The sequence below is a fragment of the Silurus aristotelis genome, assembly GCF_946808225.1.
Source record: "Silurus aristotelis genome assembly, chromosome: 2".
In the NCBI taxonomy this organism is placed as follows: Eukaryota; Metazoa; Chordata; class Actinopteri; order Siluriformes; family Siluridae; genus Silurus; species Silurus aristotelis.
The window spans coordinates 909,209-932,538 of NC_139575.1; the positions used below are offsets into that span (position 1 = coordinate 909,209).

The following is a 23,330-nucleotide window of genomic DNA, read 5'->3' on the forward strand; positions in this document are numbered from 1 at the left end:
TGTGTGTGTGTGTGTGTGTGTGTGTGTGCTCCTGCTGGAGATGATGTATGTGGAGGTGTGTGTGTGTGTGTGTGTGTGTGTGTGTGTGTGTGTGTGTGTGTGTGTGCTCCTGCTGGAAATGATGTATGTGGAGGTGTGTGTGTGTGTGTGTGTGTGTGCTCCTGCTGGAAATGATGTATGTGGAGGTGTGTGTGTGTGTGTGTGTGTGTGTGTGTGTGTGTGTGTGTGTGTGTGTGTGTGTGCTCCTGCTGGAGATGATGTATGTGGAGGTGTGTGTGTGTGTGTGTGTGTGTGTGTGTGCTCCTGCTGGAGATGATGTATGTGGAGGTGTGTGTGTGTGTGTGTGTGTGTGTGCTCCTGCTGGAGATGATGTATGTGGAGGTGTGTGTGTGTGTGTGTGTGTGTGTGTGTGTGTGTGTGTGTGTGTGTGTGTGTGTGTGCTCCTGCTGGAGATGATGTATGTGGAGGTGTGTGTGTGTGTGTGTGTGTGTGTGTGTGTGTGTGTGTGTGTGTGTGTGTGTGTGTGTGCTCCTGCTGGAGATGATGTATGTGGAGGTGCAGTTGTGGCTCCAGTGAAAGGAGACGTGTTGAATTGTGATCATTGTGTTTGTTGCTTTAGTGATGATGTTCATTGTGACTGTATGAGATCCTCTGTGTGATGCAGCTCTGATCTACTGCACTTCTCTATTATACTGATGCTTTCTGTAGATGTGGAGTCATAATGATGGGATTAAGAGGTGGAGTGATTCAGGTAGAACATCACTGAAGGTCTCGGGTGAAATACACGACCTGTAACTGATATAAAATAAGTGAAAACTCACTACAAAAGACATTAATTATAGCTTTAAATGATTCATCATATAAAATACATAATTCTGTATCATGATCCTTAACTGTAGAAGAAGAAATGGGAATTAATCCATAGATCAGCAGTGTCTAATCGTATAAAAAGATATAGTGTATCTGATCTGTTTGTGTAGAAGAGTCAGACATCCTGGTGTCCACAGCATGAACATCAGAGTTACAGTCTGATCTCAGCACTCAGGAGACAGTCTGACACAAAGCCTCTCTTAGACACGTCTCCATCTGCAGGGCCTGCATGACTCTGCACTTTTACAAAATCTCTATTGTCAGCACACACACGAGCACACACACACACACACACACACACACACACACACACACACACACACACACACACAGGATCAGTAATAGAATCAAAGAGCACTCACACACTACCACTGCAGTCCTTACTGATCCAGCCCAACCAATCACAGGCTCAGATCTTCCCTGCTAAGCTCTGATTGGCTGCCTGACGTTTACCTGTTACAACATTACTGGATCTGTGTTCAGCTCTGTACACGTGTAGTCCAGCTGTACTGATTCTGTCCCTGCAAACTGGGTCAAGGTGACACACACACACACACACACACACACACACACACACACACACACACCTCTTCTTCTCTCTCTTTTTTTTCTCACACACAAATAATCTCTGTGAAAAAACTCTGTGTGTACAAGAACAGGGAAAGGAGGGAGAGGGGGGAGGGAGGGGGGGGAGAGCGAGAGCAAGAGAGAGAGGGTGAAGTGATATAAGTGATATACACAAGTAATTATAGAGAGATCCAAACAGAAGGACAGAGAGAGAAAGACAGAATAAGTGCAGCTGTAGTGGATGGTGCTTTATGTTCTGGTGTAATTTGATGTGATGTAATGTGGTTTAATTTGGTGTGATGTGGTGTGGTGTGGTGTGGTGTGAGGCGGTGTGGTGTGGTCAGGTGTGGTGTAATTTGGTGTGGTGTGGTGTGGTAATCTGGTGTGGTGTGTTGTAATTTGGTGTAGTGTGGTGTTGTGTAATGTGGTGTGGTGTAATTTGGTGTGGTTTGGTGTAATGCGGTGTGATTTTGTGTGGTGTGGTTTTGTGTAATGTGGTGTGGTGTAATTTGGTGTGGTGTGGTAATCTGGTGTGGTGTGTTGTAATTTGGTGTGGTGTAATTTGGTGTGGTTTGGTGTAATGCGGTGTGATTTTGTGTGGTGTGGTTTTGTGTAATGTGGTGTGGTGTAATTTGGTGTGGTGTGGTAATCTGGTGTGGTGTGTTGTAATTTGGTGTAGTGTGGTGTTGTGTAATGTGGTGTGGTGTAATTTGGTGTGGTTTGGTGTAATGCGGTGTGATTTTGTGTGGTGTGGTTTTGTGTAATGTGGTGTGGTGTAATTTGGTGTGGTGTGGTAATCTGGTGTGGTGTGTTGTAATTTGGTGTAGTGTGGTGTTGTGTGGGGTTGTGTAATTTAGTGTGGTGTGGTGTAATGCGGTGTGGTGTGATTTTGTGTGGTGTGGAGTAATTTGGTGTGGTGTGGTGTAATTTGGTGTGGTGTGAAGTGGTGTGCTGTCATTTGGTATGATTTAGTGTGATGTGATGTGGTGTGGTGTAATTTGGTGTGGTGTGGTGTAATTTGGTGTGGTGTGGTGTGGTGTGGGGTTGTGTAATTTAGTGTGGTGTGGTGTAATGCGGTGTGGTGTGATTTTGTGTGGTGTGGAGTAATTTGGTGTGGTGTGGTGTGGTGTAATTTGGTGTGGTGTGAAGTGGTGTGCTGTCATTTGGTATGATTTAGTGTGATGTGGTGTGGTGTAATTTGGTGTGGTGTGGTGTGGTGTAGTGTGGTGTGGTGTAGTGTGGTGTGGTGTGGGGTTGTGTAATTTGGTGTTTTGTGGTGTGGTGTAATATGGTGTGGTATGTGTAATTTGGTGTGGTGTGGTGTGGTGTGATTCGGTGTGGTGTGGTGTAATATAGTGTGGTGTGAAGTGGTGTGGTGTCATTTGGTGTTGTGTGGTGTAATATGGTGTGGTATGGTGTAATTTGGTGTGGTGTGGCGTGGTGTGGTGTGAAGTGGTGTGGTGTCATTTGGTGTGATTTAGTGTGATGTGGTGTGATGCGGTGTAGTGTATTGTGTTACATGTTACTGGTCTCAGGACGTGTATTTTCTAATTCTTTTATTATTTCTTATCCTGGAGAAGTTTTCAATGCACTGACACTGGGTTCACATCTCTACACTTAGGAATCTTTGACTCTGAAAAACATAAAGAATTTGTGCGTGTACGTTTCCAAGGGGAAAATCGATTTCTGAGTCCAAAAAAGATTAACAGATTTGATTAAAATCACAAATCCGGGTTTTATCCATTTGAGACATGAGACACGTGACCTCTGGGGGTTATGTCAAGCTGTGGATAGAGAAACTTTTGAGGAACTCCTTGACTCTGTGAATTTTAAGAGGAAGAGCCAGATATCTTTGGTGTCTTGGAGTCTATCCCTGTGGCTGAGGTTATTGTGGTGTTTAATTTCTTCACAGTGGCCAGTAGCAGTGATTTGGTCAGCCGTTTGCTCAGTGTCTTCTGGATGAACCATGTTGGTTCTTCCTGGGACATGGAACTCTAAACCAGCTCTTTACTCACACAAGCACAAGCTTTGTAAGGGAGATATGAGCAGGCTAATCCAGCCAACACGTCCTCTGGATTTAGAGATGGGGCTGTGATGGTGAAGGAGGAACTCAAGGTTTGGGAGGAATTTCTGTGTTTACAGGTCTGTCTACAGTCAATAGTTATCCTTAGCTCTGGTTACAAGCTATGAGGCATGGGATCTCCTCAGGGTTTCTAGACTCATTCTTTATGATACGATGATGATCCAGGAGAGCCTCTGATTTAAGAAGAGATAGCGAAGGTTTACTGGGCACCATGCTAGGACTATTAACCAAGTAGAGCTGTATCAGGAATGTCCCACTTGGACTGAGACATTGGGTCAGACTCAGGACCCCGTCTGTGGTCAGGGATAGAGAGAGCTGGATCTTTCCACCACAATATCTAGCAGGAAATGGAATAAGAATGATTCAGAACTAGATATAAACCCAATTTCTGTTTGCGGACCATGAAGCTTGGTGGTATTAATGTGTGGGTGGGTTTACATAATCACTCACATGACCAGAGTCATTTATCACCAGCGTGACTGATGATGAAGATGGATTCTGTGTAAAAGTTAACAATCGGTTCATGTAATTGTAATAAATTACCTGGATTTATATGCAGATTTTATAAAGCATTCAGTGGTCAGATTATATATATAGATATGTGTGTGTGTGTGTGTGTGTGTGGTCTCATACTGACACACAGAAATCAAAGCAATAAAACGAAACATTACATCATGTCCTGGACTGCAACTGAGCTCCAGCTGAGCGAAGGAGAAGAAGCCCTGAGTGGAGAAGCACTCAGCAAAAGCAGGGAGGCAATAAATTACAGCAGTAGCCGAGCTCAACACTCCGGCTGTACCGCCTACGCAGCGTGAATTTGCTGCGTGATGCCGCCGTAATCCACTCGTCCTGACTGCGCACCTTTGTCCTGTTTTAATTCATCGTCTTTAATCTACTCACACAAAACTGCACAACTTCAGACTCAGATATCATGTGGTATCATGAGGGAGGGGTTTTATATTTTCGTCCAGCTGCTTTTTCTGCGCTGATGTGGGGAAAGTGGTGAGGGTTTACAAACGACTGCGCTCCAGAATATATCCAGCACATACAGGGTTATTCAAAAAGAATAATGCGATTTCATTACGCAGTATTTTATTAAGGAAAAGTCATACAGTCAAAGTCTCCAGCCAAGACACAAGTATTATATTCACAATCAACTTTAATGTAAATGACTGATTAAAAATAAACTGACTCTTTCCATGACGATGCTTAAGAACTGAAGCAATGCGTCATGATATTCGTTCATTCTTTTTGAATAACGCTGTGTATATATATTAGAGCTGTCAATTGATTAATCGCATGATTGTCATGAGGTAACTCGTGATTAATCGCAACCTAATCTCACATTTTGTATCTGTTCCAAATGTACATTGTAATTTTATACTTTTCAAGTGTTTAATACTCTAATTAACATGGACATGGACAAATATTTACGCTTTATGCAAATGTATGTTTATATTAGTAAAACCAAACTCAACATAAAGACTATATATTCTTGTAAATGTTTGAAAGTAACGATGATGTTTTAAATGACGTAAATCATCAGGACACCAAATGGAACTTTTGCTATGTTTCCACACGGACAGTTTTAATTGACGGATGTCTGCATCATGGCGGATTTTGGTGGTTGATTTGAGACTCGGTGCATCAGTTAAACAGATGTTTAGTGATTAAAATGTATTTTCAGTGGAGTTCATTATTTTATATCTGAGTAAAGAAAAGTCGTCATAAATAAATGTGTTGCGTTGAACGTTTTAATTTCGTCTCTTTTATATTTATTTATTGATATTTATTTATTAAAACGGTCATTAGAAATTGTTACTCATTAATAAAATTAGTGGCGTTAAAATAATTTTGCTAACCAGCTCATTTTGACAGCCCAGAAATCAGACGACTTCAGACTTCAGACGAATACTACACAAAATACAATGAAATGAGTCATAGGTACTGTGATTTGGTCAAATAGGTGCCAAAATGTACAGGCTATTAGGGATAATAGGTATAAAAGTTAACGATAAGATGCATCAATTAAAAAAGTGTGTACAAGTTGGAATTTGTATCGCAATGCATTGTTTTAACATATTTGCAATGCTAAAAGACGATTTATTAATATATGATTCTTATTAGATCCATTAGACTTTTATTATTTAGAAAGTAGATTCATTTTCTCCTTATTTCTTGGAGACTGAGGCGTGTCCTGAGAGTCACATAGACTACAGATTAACATGGCAGAGGTAGAGCTGTAACTTCTTGCAAACATCTGTTAGAGGTGTGTGTGAAAGCGCCATGCATTAGAAGTCAGAAGGCACGTCAGTAAATTGATGATTTGCTGTCTGTCTGAAGTAAAGGAAAACACGTGAACTGTCTGCACCACACTGAATTGCAGAGCATCCTATTTTTTCCACATCATATTGTGTTGAATCGAAATAAAATCGGATCGAACTGCATCTCAATAGAGGGGAATCGTTTCATATCACATCGGTAGCTTCTTCATATGTGTCTTTAATGTATCTTATCGTTGGCTATGCATCAAGATTTGATTTGCATCTGCCTCAGTTCTGAGATGAACAACCCTAATGTATATATTAATAAATTGGTTGCCAAGTTTACTGCATGTGAATAAGCAGGCCCGAGAAAAAACATAACAGAGTTTCTTTTTTAAATCCATGTAGAATAAAACAAACTCCATTTTCATCATATTTTCAGCTGATCAAGGCGTGGGTTCAGCAGCTTCTAGGTGGTGGTGCTGAAGTTTTCCACTTCACTGACCTCAGTGGAAGGAAAAAGTCTGAATTTGCTGCACAGGCCACCACTTACTCACCAACATCAACATCTACACAAAATTTGTTCTTGACCACATCAGGATCGGGTGTCCACACAAAAGAACATCATAGTGCTCCCCAATCAGAAGCCCTGGATGAACCAGAAGGTCTGTCTTCTGCTCAAAGCACGCAACACAGCCTTTAGGTCTGTAAACCAGGAGGCCTACAGCATCACCAGAGACAACCTGAGGAGGGGAATCTGCAAAGCCAAACATGTATACAAACAGCGGATTGAGGAGCAACTTCATCTCTGCTGACCCCTAACGCATGTGGCAAGGGATTAAGGCCATCACTGACCTCAAAACACCCAGTGAGGCACCACCAACCAGTTCTGCTTCACTCCCCAACGAGCTCAACCTCAACTTCACTTGTTCTGTCTGGGTGACGTCCCGTTGCACTCACCCTGTCATCACAAAGTGCTTCAAAAGACTGGTCCTCACCCACAAGTTCTGTCTGTGCTACAGGATACTAGAGAACTAAACCGCTGTACCATTGAGAGCATCCTCACCAACTGCATCTCAGTGTGGTTCAGCAGCTGCACTGCTTCGGACCATGAAGCCTTTCAGAGGGTGGTGAAAACTGCACAACCAATCATCTGCACTCAGCTTCCCACCTGGGAGAACATTTACAGTAAACCCTGTCTGCAAAGGGTGAGGGGCATCATCAAAGATCCCTTTAACCCCAACCATGGACTATTCCCTCTTCTCCCATCAGGAGGCGCTACAGGTGCCTCAGAGCACAAACAGACTGAAGAATAGTTTTTCCTGTAGCTGTTACTGCACTGAACAGCTGATTCAATACTGCAGTCACCTTTGTGTATTTTGCACTGTTTAATCACTACACATTTCTTTTTTCACCATCCATAACTCATTTCACCCATATTTATACTGTATATACTGCATTATACTTACATTCATACTTGTACATAACTACATTGAGTATTTTATCTTCTAACATGTTTATCTATGAATAATCTTTACATAGTATATTGTATATTACTATATTTACCACATATATTACCTGCTGCACCTTCTGTACCTTAATCCCCCTCACACCTGTATATATGCACCTCATACACTATTTATCTACTGTTACTGACTGTAAAGTAACTTATGCACTTCTGGTTAGATGCTAACTGCATTTCATTGGCTCTGTACATGTTCCCTGCACAATGACAATAAAGTTGAATCTACTCAAATTAAATCTAACCTAATCTAATCTGATTGGTAAAGTCAGGTGCTGATGTAGGTAAGGTGAGGAGGTCTGGGGTGCAGTCAGCATTCACATTCATTTAAGTTCAATAGGGTTGGAGCTCTATAGCAGGATATCTTCCACTCCAACCCATGGAAAGCAGATCTTCATGGAGCTGGCTTTGTGCATATGAGTATTGTCATGCAGGAACATGTTTGGGTCTCCTGGTTCAAGAGAAGGAACAATTTCATGCTCCTGCATTCAAGACGTCCATTACAGTTATGTGGCTTCAATTTTGTAGTAACAGTATATAGTAACTGGAATATATCAATATATACTCTACTGATCTAGTGTGGAGTTTGTGTGGATATTTCACAATCCTTATGCTACTTGTGAAACCATGGCAACCAAAAATGAAACATCTACTAAAAAAAGTCTCAATATGTGAGAAACATATAAAACTTTAGACATATATGAAAACCTCCATGAGGCTCTACTGTCACTATTCCCACACACCTGTCGCTTTCCCTCTTACTCACGTCTTTGCTGTTCTCCACGTCCGATTCGCTGCTAAAGTCTTCTGTGTTCAGGTTCTCAAAATCCGACTCGCCGACGGCAATTGGGACGCGAACGGTCAGATTGGGATTGTGGATGAAGGACATGCGGTCCTCATCGATCATGTACTTCCCAACACTGCTGCCGATGCCACTGGTGGTGCCGTTGCCATTCTTAGCATAGTCAAGCTCACCACATTTGATGTCCACTCCTGTGTGATTGCCTATGAGGTTCAGTTTCTTCTCGTACATGTCATCTAAAGGCTTGTCCTCGTCCTCCAAGGGCGATTTTTTCAGAACGTGAGCCACCAGCAGCCGAGCATGGATTTTGGCCCAGGCAATGCCCTTTTTAATCCGAATCACTGAAATCTGCAGGTTGTTCATCTCCCCATCATCATCAGTGGCAGCCAGATTATCAGCACTGAACGAGCTGAGCAGCAGAGCCAGGAACAGGTTCAGCACCTTGGAGAGAGGAACGGAAAAGACTCGCTCACCACAGTGTATCACAATCATTATGATCTTATTCCATTTTTTCTATAAATCCTTTAATTATTACAAATGTATTTATAACACATTATAGAGCACATATAAGAGCTTTGTACACACACATATATATGAAACTGCAGTGAATGTCATTTATAAAGAATATATGATTTCACAACTTATTGTCAAGAACAAAAACACTAAACCCACCCCTTAAACACCAAACACCAAACCCTCTCATTAACCACCATCCCATTCCCTTAAACACTACACCCTCTTCTTAACCACCATCCCATTCCTTTAAACACCAAACTCTTTCATTTAACACCATCCCATTCCATTAAACTCTAGCCCATTCTTGTAAACACCATCCCATTGCCTTAAACACCAAACCCTCTCATTAAACACCATCCCATTTCTTTTAAACACAAAACCCTCTCATTAAACACCATCCCATTCCCTTAAACACCATCCCACTCTCTTAAACACCAAACCCTCTCATTAAACACCAATCAATTCCCTTAAACACCAACCCTCTCATTAAACACCATCCCATTCCCTTAAACAATACACCCTTTCTTAAACACTACACCCTTCTTAAACACTATCACATTCCCTTAAACACCAAACACCATCCCATTCCCTTCAACACTAGCCCATTCCCTTAAACACCATCACATTCCCCTAAACACTACACCCTTTCATAAACACTACACCATTCTTAACCACCATTACCTTAAACACTAAACTCTATAATTAAACACCATCTCATTACCTTCAACACTACACCCTCTCTTAAACACCATCCCATTCCCCTAAACACTAGCCTTTGCCAATAACCACTGGCCCCTCCCATTAAACACTAGCTTATTATGTTGTTAACTTGGAAAGTGTATGTATTAAACATATTCCACACATTTTTGTGGAGGTATAAAAGAATCAGTGGGATGCAGTTCAAACTCACCACTAAGTTTCCGATGACCATGACCATCATGAAGACAGTAAGGCACATGGTCTGTCCCGCCACCTCCATGCAGTCCCACATGGTCTCTATCCATTCTCCACACAGCACACGGAACACAATCAGGAACGAGTGGAAGAAGTCGTGCATGTGCCAGCGAGGCAGGTCGCAATCAGTGGCGATTTTACACACGCAGTCCTTGTAGCTCTTTCCAAACAGCTGCATTCCCACCACAGCGAAGATGAAGACAATGATGGCCAGCACCAGGGTCAGGTTTCCCAGAGCACCCACCGAGTTCCCAATGATTTTGATCAGCATGTTCAGAGTGGGCCATGACTTTGCCAGCTTGAAGACCCTCAGCTGAAGGAAATCAGAAGGGAAATGAAGCTCAAAATCAAGCAGTGATTGTCTGACTGCTAAAAGCTGATTCGTTAATGGAGGCCATGCTTTTCCAAAGATCAGGTCAACATTCAGAACCAGTTAGCATACAAAATTCATGTTAACTCTGCAGGTACAGTCAAACTCCGGTAATTGGCGGTTCGAAACTCGGTTCGATTATTTTAAAATTCGCAAGAATCCGCAGCGGGACCGAATGTTCAGGAACGTTAGAAATTACATTTTAAACTGTTTTCCATAACAAAATTCATAATAAAAAAAAAGAAAACAGTTTATTGTATTAAAGTGACGTAATGTCTAGATAAATTGACTAAAGTACCATAGGGGCTGCAGGGGTGCGTCCAAAATTCATTTATTTTCTGAACTTGTGGGGGTCTTAGAACATAACCCCATGAGTTCCGGGGGACCACTGTATTACTAATAATCCGACAACATTCACATCTATATAACTTTTAGTTTGGACTCAACAAACTGTGATTTGTTGAATTATTTGGTCTTCGAACAACTAATGCATTAAAAAACATTTTAAAATAAAACCAATTCTGAAGGTCACAAGCAGCTGTAAATTGAATCTCTTCATACTTTAAAATGTTCTTGAAATTGTTCTTCTAGATCCAGAAAAAAACATTCCTTTGCTGACTGTATTATTTGCTCAGCTTTATGTAATGAATCATCCCTTACCAATCGAAAGGATCTCAGCACTGACAATCCCTCAACATCAGCTAGCCCCAACTCCACCAAACTGAGACTCACGATGAAGCCATCAAAGATGTTCCAGCCCTCCTGGAAGTAGTAATAAGGGTCCATTGCTATCAGCTTTGCAAACATCTCAGCTGTGAAGATACCCGTGAAAACCTGGAAGCAGAAAAATACCTTGCAATACAAACTATACATTTGGCATTATATTATTTTAATTCAAACTACAGTCCAAATTTATTTTAACACTCTGGACTGTAATTGAGTCAGAAGGTGTTGATTAATTCTCCAGAACAGAAGCTCTGTGAGTAGTAGAGGTTGATATGAATGTTCTTGGTCTGATATGTTAGCGTTTCCATTCACAGGGATCTTCAGCTTGGGTACCTCCAAAAGGTAGTTTAGATCTGTCGTGTTTCTTTAGTGCATATTCAATAACATGAGTTGCTCTACCAGGAGAACGGTTCCTCATCCACTTGTGATCTAACTTACCAAATTTCCTACACTCAGAACCTCCTGGAATTCTTCGGTCATGGGGTAGTGCTCCATCGCCATAAACACGGTGTTCAGCACGATACATATGGTTATGGCCAAATCCACAAATGGATCCATTACTATCAGATTTACAATCTCTTTGATTTTCACCCAAAGTGGACAACATTCCCAGATCAGAAACGTGTTGGCAAACTTGTACCAGCATGGAGGACACTTTCTCTGAGACTCCTCCAACTCTGTGAGGAACACCAAACAACATACAGGGTTAGGAAAGAGGGCCAAGCACCTACAGATGAAAATAATGACGAAAAGCATGGATAAAACTCTGTCAGACGTGTAATACCCTCCACTAGAGTGTTAGTGATGACGGTCATCACACTGTTCGCTCGCTCTTTACGTCCGAACGATGTGTTCAGCTGATCCACAGACACCATTAGAGAACCTGAGTGTTTCCTCTTTATGTCTACCTCAGTCGTCTATACACAAGAAGGAGAAATGAGAAGTCGAAAAAAACCACATATACACACAGTAACACACATCAATGACTTTCAACAAAAGTACAAATATCAGTCTATAAATGATCTTCCTTCCACATTCATGACTGAGCATCTCACTTTAATCCTACTAATCATCATCATCATCATCATCATACTCACCTTATCTGCCAGTCATATATATATATATATTAATTGACCCTGCATTCTGACCCTGTTCTCCATCCTGACCTCTCCATCCTGACCTCTCCATCCTGACCCTGCACTCAGACCCTGCACTCAGACCCTGCATATAAGAACTATAACCCCACACTACAACCATAACCCCACACTATATCCTTAACTCCACACTAAAACCCAACACTATATCCCTAACTCCACACGATAAACCTAACCCCACACTATAACCCCACACTATATCCCTAACCCCACAATATAACCCCACACTATATCCCTAACCCCACACTATAACCCCACACTATATCCTTAACTCCACACTAAAACCCCACACTATATCCATAACCCCACACTATATCCTTAACTCCACACTAAAACACCACACTATATCCCTAACTCCACACGATAAACCTAACCCCACACTATAACCCCACACTATATCCCTAACCCCACAATATAACCCCACACTATATCCCTAACCCCACACTATAACCCCACACTATATCCTTAACTCCACACTAAAACCCCACACTATATCCATAACCCCACACTATATCCTTAACTCCACACTAAAACACCACACTATATCCCTAACTCCACACTATAAACCTAACCCCACACTATAACCCCACACTATATCCTTAACTCCACACTAAAACCCCACACTATATCCATAACCCCACACTATATCCTTAACTCCACACTAAAACCCAACACTATATCCCTAACTCCACACGATAAACCTAACCCCACACTATAACCCCACACTATATCCCTAACCCCACAATATAACCCCACACTATATCCCTAACCCCACACTATAACCCCACACTATATCCTTAACTCCACACTAAAACCCCACACTATATCCATAACCCCACACTATATCCTTAACTCCACACTAAAACACCACACTATATCCCTAACTCCACACTATAAACCTAACCCCACACTATAACCCCACACTATATCCCTAACCTCACACTATAACCTCACACTATATCCCTAACCCCACACTATAACCCCACACTATATCCTTAACTCCACACTAAAACCCCACACTATATCCCTAACCCCACACTATATCCTTAACTCCACACTATATCCCTAACTCCACACTATAAACCTAACCCCACACTATAACCCCACACTATATACCTAACCCAACACTATATCCTTAACTCCACACTATATCCCTAACTCCACACTATAAACCTAACCCCACACTATAACCCCACACTATATCCCTAACCCCACACTATATCCTTAACTCCACACTATATCTCTAACTCCACACTATAAACCTAACCCCACACTATAACCCCACACTATATCCCTAACCTCACACTATAACCTCACACTATATCCCTAACCCCACACTATAACCCCACACTATATCCCTAACTCCACACTATAACCCCACACTATATCCTTAACTCCACACTATAACCCCACACTATATCCCTAACCCCACACTATAACCCCACACTACATCCCTAACCCCACACTATAACCCCACACTATATCCTTAACTCCACACTAAAACACCACACTATATCCCTAACTCCACACTATAAACCTAACCCCACACTATAACCCCACACTATATCCCTAACCCCACACTATAACCTCACACTATATCCCTAGCCCCACACTATAACCCCACACTATATCCCTAACCCCACACTATAACCTCACACTATATCCCTAACCCCACACTATAACCCCACACTATATCCCTAACTCCACACTATAACCCCACACTATATCCTTAACTCCACACAAAGGAAAAGTTCCCTTAAACACTTTGACCCTAAAAATAACACACATTTAATCTATCTATCTATCTATCTATCTATCTATCTATCTATCTATCTATCTATCTATCTATCTATCTATCTATCTATCTATCTATCTATCTATCTATCCAACAGAGCATAATCACATGGTTCCACTGTCCATATCACATGCATGAACATGCACACAGAAGAAAAGGAGGTTCATTTAAACAATTTGAGGCCCAGTCTCCAACACACACTCTCTCTCACACGCACACGCGCACGCACACACACACACACACACACACACACACACACACACACACACACACACACACACACTCCATCTGTAACCAAATAGCTTATAATAAATTATGAATTGATTCATGATGTTTCTTATACATGTCAACAAGTTTTTTCTACTAAGCTCTGAGACCTTCATGAAGCCCAAGACAAATGAAACACCACAAAAACCTCTCGTCTCTACGAACTTCTGGGTTACAGATGGGCGTCGTTGTGGTGTCGGTGGCTATTCTGTGTGGAAAGTGGGCCTCAACCAGACAAGAGTTCATGCCTCAACCAGAGATTTAAAAAGGTAAAGCCTGGAGAGTATAAGGAAGTCAGTCTACCATGCTAGCTAGTATGAGGAAAATGTTGTTACTGGAAAAGGTTAGGAAAGGTTTCTGCTGGGTCACATTTAATCTGGAGGAGGGAAGAAAGGCCATGAAAAAAGAGGACAGAGACAGGAGACTTGTTCTGAGGTGAAGGAGAAGAGAATTAAAATGGTGGACTGTATAATAGAGTTAGATGTGTAGAGTATGGGGAGTTGACTTAATTATTTTATAAAAGAAGACAGTAAATTTGGGGAAAGTAGAAGGAGATCAGTTTGTTCAGGATCGAGAGCACGAGCTGGAGGAAAGTTCTTCTGCTATTCGGGGGCATATCAGAAGTTTGGGGCAACGAAACCCTGCGTTCACACCTGCAGCCATGTTTTAGCTCATTACCTGTTACAGTGTACAACCGTTTCCATGGTAATCTGAAACCATTTAGCTCTAGTGATACAGCTAGTGAAATAAACAGCCGGCTGTAGAGCACTCAATCACTAAAGATAATAACAATCCTATGGAATAAAAGAAAACGCTCTTACTTCCTCATGTGTGTCTGTTCAGCATGAAAACGCAGCTACTGGTCTATTCATGTACATGAAATGTTCAAACACGTATCTGCTTTGAGAAAATAAACATCTGACTGAAACCAAAAATGCAAGTTCATGAAATGAAGAAGAGTCATCCATCCATCTTTTACTTTCCATGTCACTCGTACCTCTAAGAAGATCCATATTAAGCAGCTAACGATGAGATACGATTCGCCCCTATTTAGATGCAGATCTGATTTTGATTCAATTCACCACAATGTGTTTCAATGCAATACGATGCTATGTCATTTAATATGGTACAAATGTAACAAATCTACTTTGTAGTGCAAAAAGAATTAAGAAAGAAACTTTCTGTTTTGTCTCCAGGAAGATGCAGCTCTACCTCTGCCATGTTAATCTATATTCTGTGACTCTTCGGACACGCCTTGGTCTCGGTAGTGTTATTATACTTCATATTGATGTAGCAGCAGTGGTGCTGATAGAACAGGATTTTACAGATTATACTGGTAACAAATTTTATACTACCCCATACTGATCATCATTCGTTAGGACTCCTGGGTAGACTAGGCCATGTCTCATTTGTCTACACTTGTTCGTCTTAACTCATATGTTTACGTTCTTATGTTTACGCCTCGGTTTGTCCATGCTCGGTACATCTACACTCATACATCTACGCATAAGTCGTCTCAAGAGAACCTTTTTCTGCTTTGTCGCAGTGCAGCCGGTGTGAGCACAGGGTAAGAAGAAAAGGGGAAAAAAACAAGAACAGAATTGAGATAGCAGAAAGGCAGGATGAAAGTCGAAATCAAAATGCATGGGGGGGGATAAAGATCGGGCCGCTGGTGTCATGCCTAGACTGTAAACTTTCCCTGTGGACGTCCTTACACTGTCGTCAGAGGCTGCCTTATCTATTTTCACCTCAGGCAGAAGGCGTCCCGGCCCGGGCCCGATCAGAGACACCACGCCGTTGCAGTCGACCGTGCTGTTCCTCTTGCAGCCTGTGTGTGGCGCCAGGGGGTTGATGCGCGATGAGCCCTGACTGTAACCGCTGTAGCTGTTGCGGCGATACGGAATGAAGAGGGAGCCACGGCGGTCTTCGCTCTCTTCCACCGTGCTGTGCTCGTCATCTGCAAACTCGTTCTCCGAGCCTATGTCCCGCATACGCCCCTTAAAGCTGAAGATGGAGCTGCGACTGTTATGACGGGACATGAAGGGCGAGCCTGGTATACTTAATAAAGACTACAGACAGACAGACAGACAGACAGACAGAGTTAGAGAAAGAAAATGCCATTAGTAACAATTAAACAATGGCATTAGTTTTAAAGTGCATACATCAAATATAAATACATATCATATTAATATCATATCATATTGTATCGTATCATATCATACCATTAATATCATACCATGAAATTCATATCATATTGTATTTTCATATCATTTCATATTATATCATATAACATCATCATATTGTATTGTATCGTATCAAATATCATATCATATAATTAATATATCATTAATATCATATTATATTGTATTGTATCATTTTATTAATATCATATCACATCGTATCACACACTAGTAACTGTGAAGTGCTGATTTGACACACAGAGTTGTGGATGCAAATGAGTGATGCTGCAGAGTGTTTAGCTGCTTGCTGAAATTCACTGATAGTGCAGAACCCTAGCTGCTAGCGCAGGCATTTTCACTGCGGTGGGTCTGAGTGGCTTCTCTCTAATGGGCTGCTTGTCCACTGCAGAGCCACAAGCCCAGGAGTCCTCTCAGCTCTGACTACTCCACTTCCCATACCAACACACACACACACACACACACACACACACACACAAATGAATGCCATTGATCTGGTAAAGTGGTTATGATCTGCATTGCTGCACACAAACCTCTTCTGCTACAACCTCAGGTAACATGAGGCCCCATGGCTAATGCTAACGCTATCAACCTTCACCCAGTGGTACATCATCTCCAATTAAAGAATGTGAGTAAGAGATAATGCTTTACTGTCTGGGTGTTGGAGTAAGTGCAGAAATAAGCTTCAGTTAGTTCAGAAAGCAGCAGCAAGAGTCCTCACTAGATCTAGAAAATATGATCACATCAGCCCTGTTTTAATCATCTACACTGCTCCCAATTCCATCTCACACTGATTATAAAATACTACTACTGACGTATAAAACACTTAACGCTCTCACGCCGCATTATCTGAGTGAACTTCTGTACCAGTATGATCCTCCACGCCTACTTAGATCAAAAGGTGCAGGCTATTTGTTGGTACCAACACAAAAGCTTCTGAACTTTAGTAGAAACATACAGAAGAGCTTTACAATCTGGTGGAGGAACCGCCATTTTAAACATCCAAGCAAGTAGAGAACACAACCATTACAGCCATCTACATGACGTTCTGCATTTCCATGCCAGATTTGAAGAAGAAACACAGCCATCTTCACAAATTCACATTTAAATTCACACCCAGAGGAAGAATGAGAGAAAGGAAGAAGGAAAAAAAGAAAGTCAGGAGCAGAACAAAAAATACGGTAAAAATAACGAGATCTTTTTCTGCTCCTGCGTTTGAGTTCTGCTTTTTCATCTTTAAACTTTCCATATATCGAGCTGTATAACAGAGGGGGAGGCTTTTAAACAGACCCTGTTAAAGAATGGTATCACATCTCATTGGCTTCAGTCTCCTGTATCTTCTGTAATCTGCTGTAGTCACCTATAATCTTCTATAATAACTGGTAATCACCTGTAATCTGCTGTAGCCTCCTAATCTGCAGTAATCTGATGTATCTTTCTCCAACATTAATCACCTGTAATCTCTTGTAATGTGTATCCTGAACACCAGTAACCTGTAATCATTTATAATCTGGTGTAATCTTAGTTGCTGGTAACCATATTAAATAACATATAATCTGCTGTAGTCTGTTGTCATCTCCTAAAGTCACGTGTCAGGATCTTCTGATCTTCTGCTCCTTGGTTGGCAGCCATCATGCTATTTTTCATGTGCCACCCAGTATTTAAGGACACCAAAGACATTTACTCTGGGCCAGATTATCTCACCGGCTTTTTATTTCCCTGAGATTATTCCTGCCATTAATCTGTCCCTGCCCGTCTCTGACATCACGTGTAATCTGCTGGAAACTACTACAATCACCATACAATCTTCTTTAACCACATACAATCTCCTGTAGTCTCTTATATTTACCTGCACTCTGCTTCAATATGCTGTAGTTTGCAGTAACGTTATTAATCTCTTTTAATCTGCTGCAATCACATGTATTTTGCTACAATCTCTAGTAATCACTGTAATCTGGTGTAATCTATAATGTCCAGTAATCACCTGTAATCTGGTGAAATCTTCAATATTATCCAGTAATCACCTGTACTCTTCTGTAATTTTATATAATCACCTGTATTCTGCTGCAATCTGCTATTAAGTAATCATCTGTAATCTGATGTAATCTCCAGAAATCAACCTGTAATGTGATTTAATCGTCTATATGTCCAGTAATCACCTGTAATCTGCTGTAATTTACAAACCATAAAAAATACAAACTCTAGTATTCACATATACTCTGCTGTAATCTCATATAATCACCTGTAATCCGCTGTAATCACCTTTATTATCCAGTAATTGCCTGTAATCTGCTGTAATCTCAAATAATCTCCTGTGATCACCTGTACTCTGATGTAATCAGATGTTATTATTTACTATCATCTGTAATCAGAGTCAGCTATAATGAATCACCTGTAGTCACCTGACTGGGTGGAGTCTCAGCCGGATTCGTCCAACATACAGGATTTACAGGAGCTCTAGCTTCTGCCAAAAACCCAGGCCATATTACAGCTTTCAGATGGAGATAAAAGATTTATAGAAGCGGATGAATAATTCAGACAGAGCCGTTGAAAGCATGGCGTCACCCTGACCGCACCACATCACCCTTCCTCTGACTAGCAGACTCACAGACTTTAGTTCCGAAGATGATACAGCGTGCAGAGAAGTTCACCGCAGATAACCCACCCAAACGAAAGCCCATTACAGCATCAGGAGTCGTACTCATCTCAGAAAAGTATCAGCGGAATGTAGATTTAAACAAAGACTCATACACAAAGGAAAGAATATAATAGATATCAATTTCTCAGGAAAAAAACAAAAATATTTAAAGCAAACTAATACAGTTAGTGCAGACAGATGAGCAGGACATAAACACTTGGTCTGATCTCTGCTGCACTTTGTCTAATCTTCTTCTTCTTCTTCTTTCAACTCCTCCCATTAGGGGTCTCCACAGCGGATCATCCGTCTCCACACCCCCCTGTCCTCTACATCTGCCTCTTTCACACCAACTACCTGCATGTCTTCCCTCACCACATCCATAAACCTCCTCCCTGGTCTTCCTCTTTTCCTCCTTCCTGGTGTCTCCATCCTCAGCATTCTCCTACTGATATACCCCATGTCCCTCCTCTGCACATGTCCAAACCATCCCAATCTCACCTCCCTCACCTTTTCTCCAGAAACGTCCTACATGCGCTGTCCTTCTAATAAACTTATTTCTAATCCTGTCCATCATCATCACTCCCAACGAACATCTCAACAACATCTGCTCTTTGTCTAATCATTAGGGCTAAAATAAACACTCAATCAGTAATTATATACACAATAAAATACACAACACACGAAGCAGAAACACAAAGTTGAGCCAAGCGGAGAAGAAGCACTGGGAGGAACCTGATTTTGCTACCAACCATCCAACACCTTTGGAGCAACATCTACAGCCTGATCACGATCACACAGCTTAGACAGAACAAATGCAGCAGATCACTGATTATAAACACCAACCTAAGAAATGAATACCATCCCAATAAGGCTTCAGCAACACGTGTGGATTCATTTATACAAATAAAAACGAAGGATAAATTGTTCTAGGAAACATCCCCAGTGTAACTCACACCTACACACATGGGAGGAGGAGGTGGGAATTCTCTAGAGCACCGTTCCCAATCTGTCAGCTAAAGCTTATAAATCAGCCGAGCACAAAAAGGTGGTACGAGAAGAGTGTGAGGAGTGTAGGAGTGAGGAGGAGTGTGAGGAGTGTAGGAGTGAGGAGGAGTGGAAGGAGTTTAGGAGTGAGGAGGAGTGGGAGGAGTTTAGGAGTTTAGGCGTTGGGAGGAGTGTGAGGAGTTTAGGAGTTGGGAGGAGTGGGAGGAGTTTAGGAGTTGGGAGGAGTTTAGGAGTTGGGAGGAGTTTAGGAGTGAGGAGGAGTGGGAGGAGTTTAGGAGTTGGGAGGAGTGGAAGGAGTTTAGGAGTTGGGAGGAGTGGAAGGAGTTTAGGAGTTGGGAGGAATTTAGGAGTTGGGAGGAGTGTGAGGAGTTTAGGAGTGAGGAGGAGTGGGAGGAGTTTAGGAGTTGGGAGGAGTGTAAGGAGTTTAGGAGTTGGGAGGAGTGTGAGAAGTTTAGGAGTGAGGAGGAGTGTGAGGAGTTTAGGAGTTGGGAGGAGTGGGAGGAGTTTAGGAGTGAGGAGGAGTGGGAGGAGTTTAGGAGTGAGGAGGTGTGGGAGAAGTCTAGGAGTAATGAGTGGGAGGAGTTTACACAATCACTCGGTACATAATCAAGTGTTTAGTAGCACACCACCCCACCACCACACCAAAGTCAATAATTGTTCTAATGCCTTCCATTTTAGGGTTGGACTCCTCCTGATCTCACCTGGTTCATGATGGAGGTCTTCCTGCCCAACCGGTTGTCAGGGAAACGGAAGCGACTCCTCTTGCTGCCGTCATCCGACTCGGATTTGACCACTTTCTCGCTGTCTCCTTTTTCCTTTTCTTGCTCTTTCTTCCACTTTTTCTTCCTGTTCCTTCGCTCCTTGGCACTTTTGGAGCTCAGCTTTGACACCTCAGAGGAACTGCGGGACAGATGTCCTCCTCTATCACCCTCGACAGCATCCTCAGATACTGTCCCTGCTGACGTGGCCATTGCATTGGCCTGAGATCCAGGACAAAAAAAAAAAAGAACAAATATATACCATTATAAAAGGCACACAAACACACACACACACACACACACACACACACACACACACACACACACACACACACACAAGGCATGGAGTCTGTAGTTTAGTGGCATCACTCACCTGAGCCTCCTCCTGCTGTTTTTTGAGCTGCTCCAGCATGGCTTTAAACTCCTCCTCTTTCTGCTGGGCCTCTTCAATGGTGGCCTGGTTCTGCTCTTCATAGGCCATGGCCACCACAGCCAGGATCAGATTAACCAGGTAAAAGGAACCCACAAAGATCACCAGCACAAAGAAGATCATGTAGGTCTTTCCTGCAGCTCGGAGGGTCTAAATCAGAATGAGAAATCAGTAAGAAATAAAGTTGTTAATAATGTGGCTCGAGTGCCAGATATGTAATCCCTCACTTTTTAGTAACAGCCAATAGCAATGCAAATGCAGCTCACTGACTGGTCAAACACAAGAACAACGGAATTCACTGTGTTTCCTATGGCCATTACAGCACTCAGATGTACACTTCTTTTTCTGCAGAGTTGAGGACAAAATATCACTAAAGAACTTTTAAAAACAAGAAGAATCAAGAGGTCTGATCTACATGTCAATAACTGAATGCAGAGCTCAGGTGCAGAACACCAGCAACTCTACTCACGCAACTGCATTCACGTTTAAACGTGACTCTGAATTTAAAACTAAAGCTTTTTCTACACAGGAACCCTGAACTTCACATGCAGAGCTGCAGGAGACAAGACAGAATTAGGGTGAGGGCAGACGTGAGAACATACCAGCTGGTACAGATTTTCCCAGAAGTCCTGTGTCATGAGTCGGAAGAGAGCGAGGAACGCCCAGCCGAACGAGTCAAAGCTAGTGTACCCGTAGTTAGGGTTACGACCTGCCTTCATACAAGTGTAACCCTCCGGACAGTGTCTACACACACACACACACACACACACACACACACACACACACAGTTATTAATAATCAGTTATTAACTTACGTACAGTTTAATGTGGGCGGGGCTACTGCTCCTGTTACCATGGAGATGGCACTGCCAATCTTGATGCAGTCTGATGCCCACAATGTTGTTTTTGTTTAATTGATTTATCTTTTAATCAATCAATCAATCAATCAATCAATCAATCAATCAAACAATCAGCGTGTGTGTGTGTGTGTGTGTGTGTGTGTGTGTGTGTGTGTGTGTGTGTGTGTGTGTGTGTGTGTGTGTGTAAGCCTCACCCAGAATCAGAGCTGTTTCCACACAGTAAAGCGTCTCCTCCGGTCGGCAGGAAGTAGAAATTTGCTAGAACAAAATAATAACTATTTTAATGTAATACATTTTACTGAAATACAGTATTATTCACACACACACACACACACACACACACACACACACACACACACGCACGCACACACAACTTTACCAAATTCACTCACTATCGTTCATGATGTATTCGTCAAAGTCAAATCCTCTGCTCCCATTGGACAGGTAGGTGATGGTCTCGTTGCTGATTGGCCAGAACACACATTTCTGCCTCAGGTTCCCCATGAAGAGCTGCAGGCCGATGAGAGCGAACACACTGAGACAGAACACGGTGAGGATCATCACATCAGACAGCTTCTTCACAGACTGGATCAGCGCTCCCACGATGGTCTTCAGCCCTGAGACACACACACACACACACACACACACACACACACCATGTACCAGCGTATACACCTAAACACACCTGCTCACAAAGCCCTACAATAAACATCAAAAGCCTGACATTACTGCTTCATAACATGTTGAATTGTGTAATAAATGTGTCATAACCGTATCATAACCCCTCACACACTGCCAAATTGAGTGATAGAAATGTTTGTAATTTAATAGAAAATAAACTTTATTAATTCAGACTGAAGCTGTAGAAAAACAGTTTTTTAGGAAAATACCAGCAGCCAATCAGAAACCAGAATTTCAGTATGACATCATCAGGCTGTAATGACGTAGAGATGTGACACGTTCATGACACTTAGAACACATTATAGAACACATTGACAATGTGGGATTTGAGTGTTTTTCTTAAAAAAATAAAGACTTCAGCGTCTCTTTACATCTCACACACATCAACATTCTCACAGGAAAGTTCTCACTTTCTCACAGGAACTATCTCACATTCTCACAGGAACTATCTCATATTCTCACAGGAACTATCTCACATTCTCACAGGAACTATCTCACATTCTCACAGGAAATCTCTCACTCTTCACAGGAACTATCTCACATTCTCACAGGAATGTTCTCACATTCCCACAGGACCTATCTCACATTCTCACAGGAACTATCTCATATTCTCACAGGAACTATCTCACATTCTCACAGGAAATCTCTCACTCTTCACAGGAACTATCTCACATTCTCACAGGAATGTTCTCACATTCCCACAGGAACTATCTCACATTCTCACAGGAACTATCTCATATTCTCACAGGAACTATCTCACATTCTCACAGGAAATCTCTCACTCTTCACAGGAACTATCTCACATTCCCACAGGACCTATCTCACATTCTCACAGGAACGCTCTCATATTCTCAAAGGAACTATCTCACAT

General features: G+C 42.0%; 2 protein-coding genes across 2 annotated transcripts in view; both read right to left on the reverse strand.

The window, feature by feature from the left end:
• The window catches only part of LOC310737784 (sodium channel protein type 8 subunit alpha-like), a 49,874-nt gene extending 27,231 nt beyond the window's left edge, over positions 1-22,643 (reverse strand). The window contains exons 1-11 of the mRNA XM_083562425.1: positions 22,171-22,643; positions 21,973-22,036; positions 21,522-21,663; positions 20,863-21,069; positions 20,433-20,711; positions 15,606-15,959; positions 11,459-11,591; positions 11,113-11,351; positions 10,609-10,782; positions 9,535-9,891; positions 8,073-8,549 (exon numbers count right to left, since the gene is read on the reverse strand). Coding sequence (XP_083418551.1) covers positions 8,073-8,549; positions 9,535-9,891; positions 10,609-10,782; positions 11,113-11,351; positions 11,459-11,591; positions 15,606-15,959; positions 20,433-20,711; positions 20,863-21,069; positions 21,522-21,663; positions 21,973-22,036; positions 22,171-22,339 — 2,595 coding nt within the window. The 5' untranslated portion in view covers positions 22,340-22,643. The remainder of the gene's footprint in view (positions 1-8,072; positions 8,550-9,534; positions 9,892-10,608; positions 10,783-11,112; positions 11,352-11,458; positions 11,592-15,605; positions 15,960-20,432; positions 20,712-20,862; positions 21,070-21,521; positions 21,664-21,972; positions 22,037-22,170) is intronic.
• The window catches only part of LOC310738875 (uncharacterized protein), a 183,583-nt gene that overhangs the window by 104,495 nt on the left and 55,758 nt on the right, over positions 1-23,330 (reverse strand). The gene's annotated exons all lie outside the window — the stretch shown is intronic.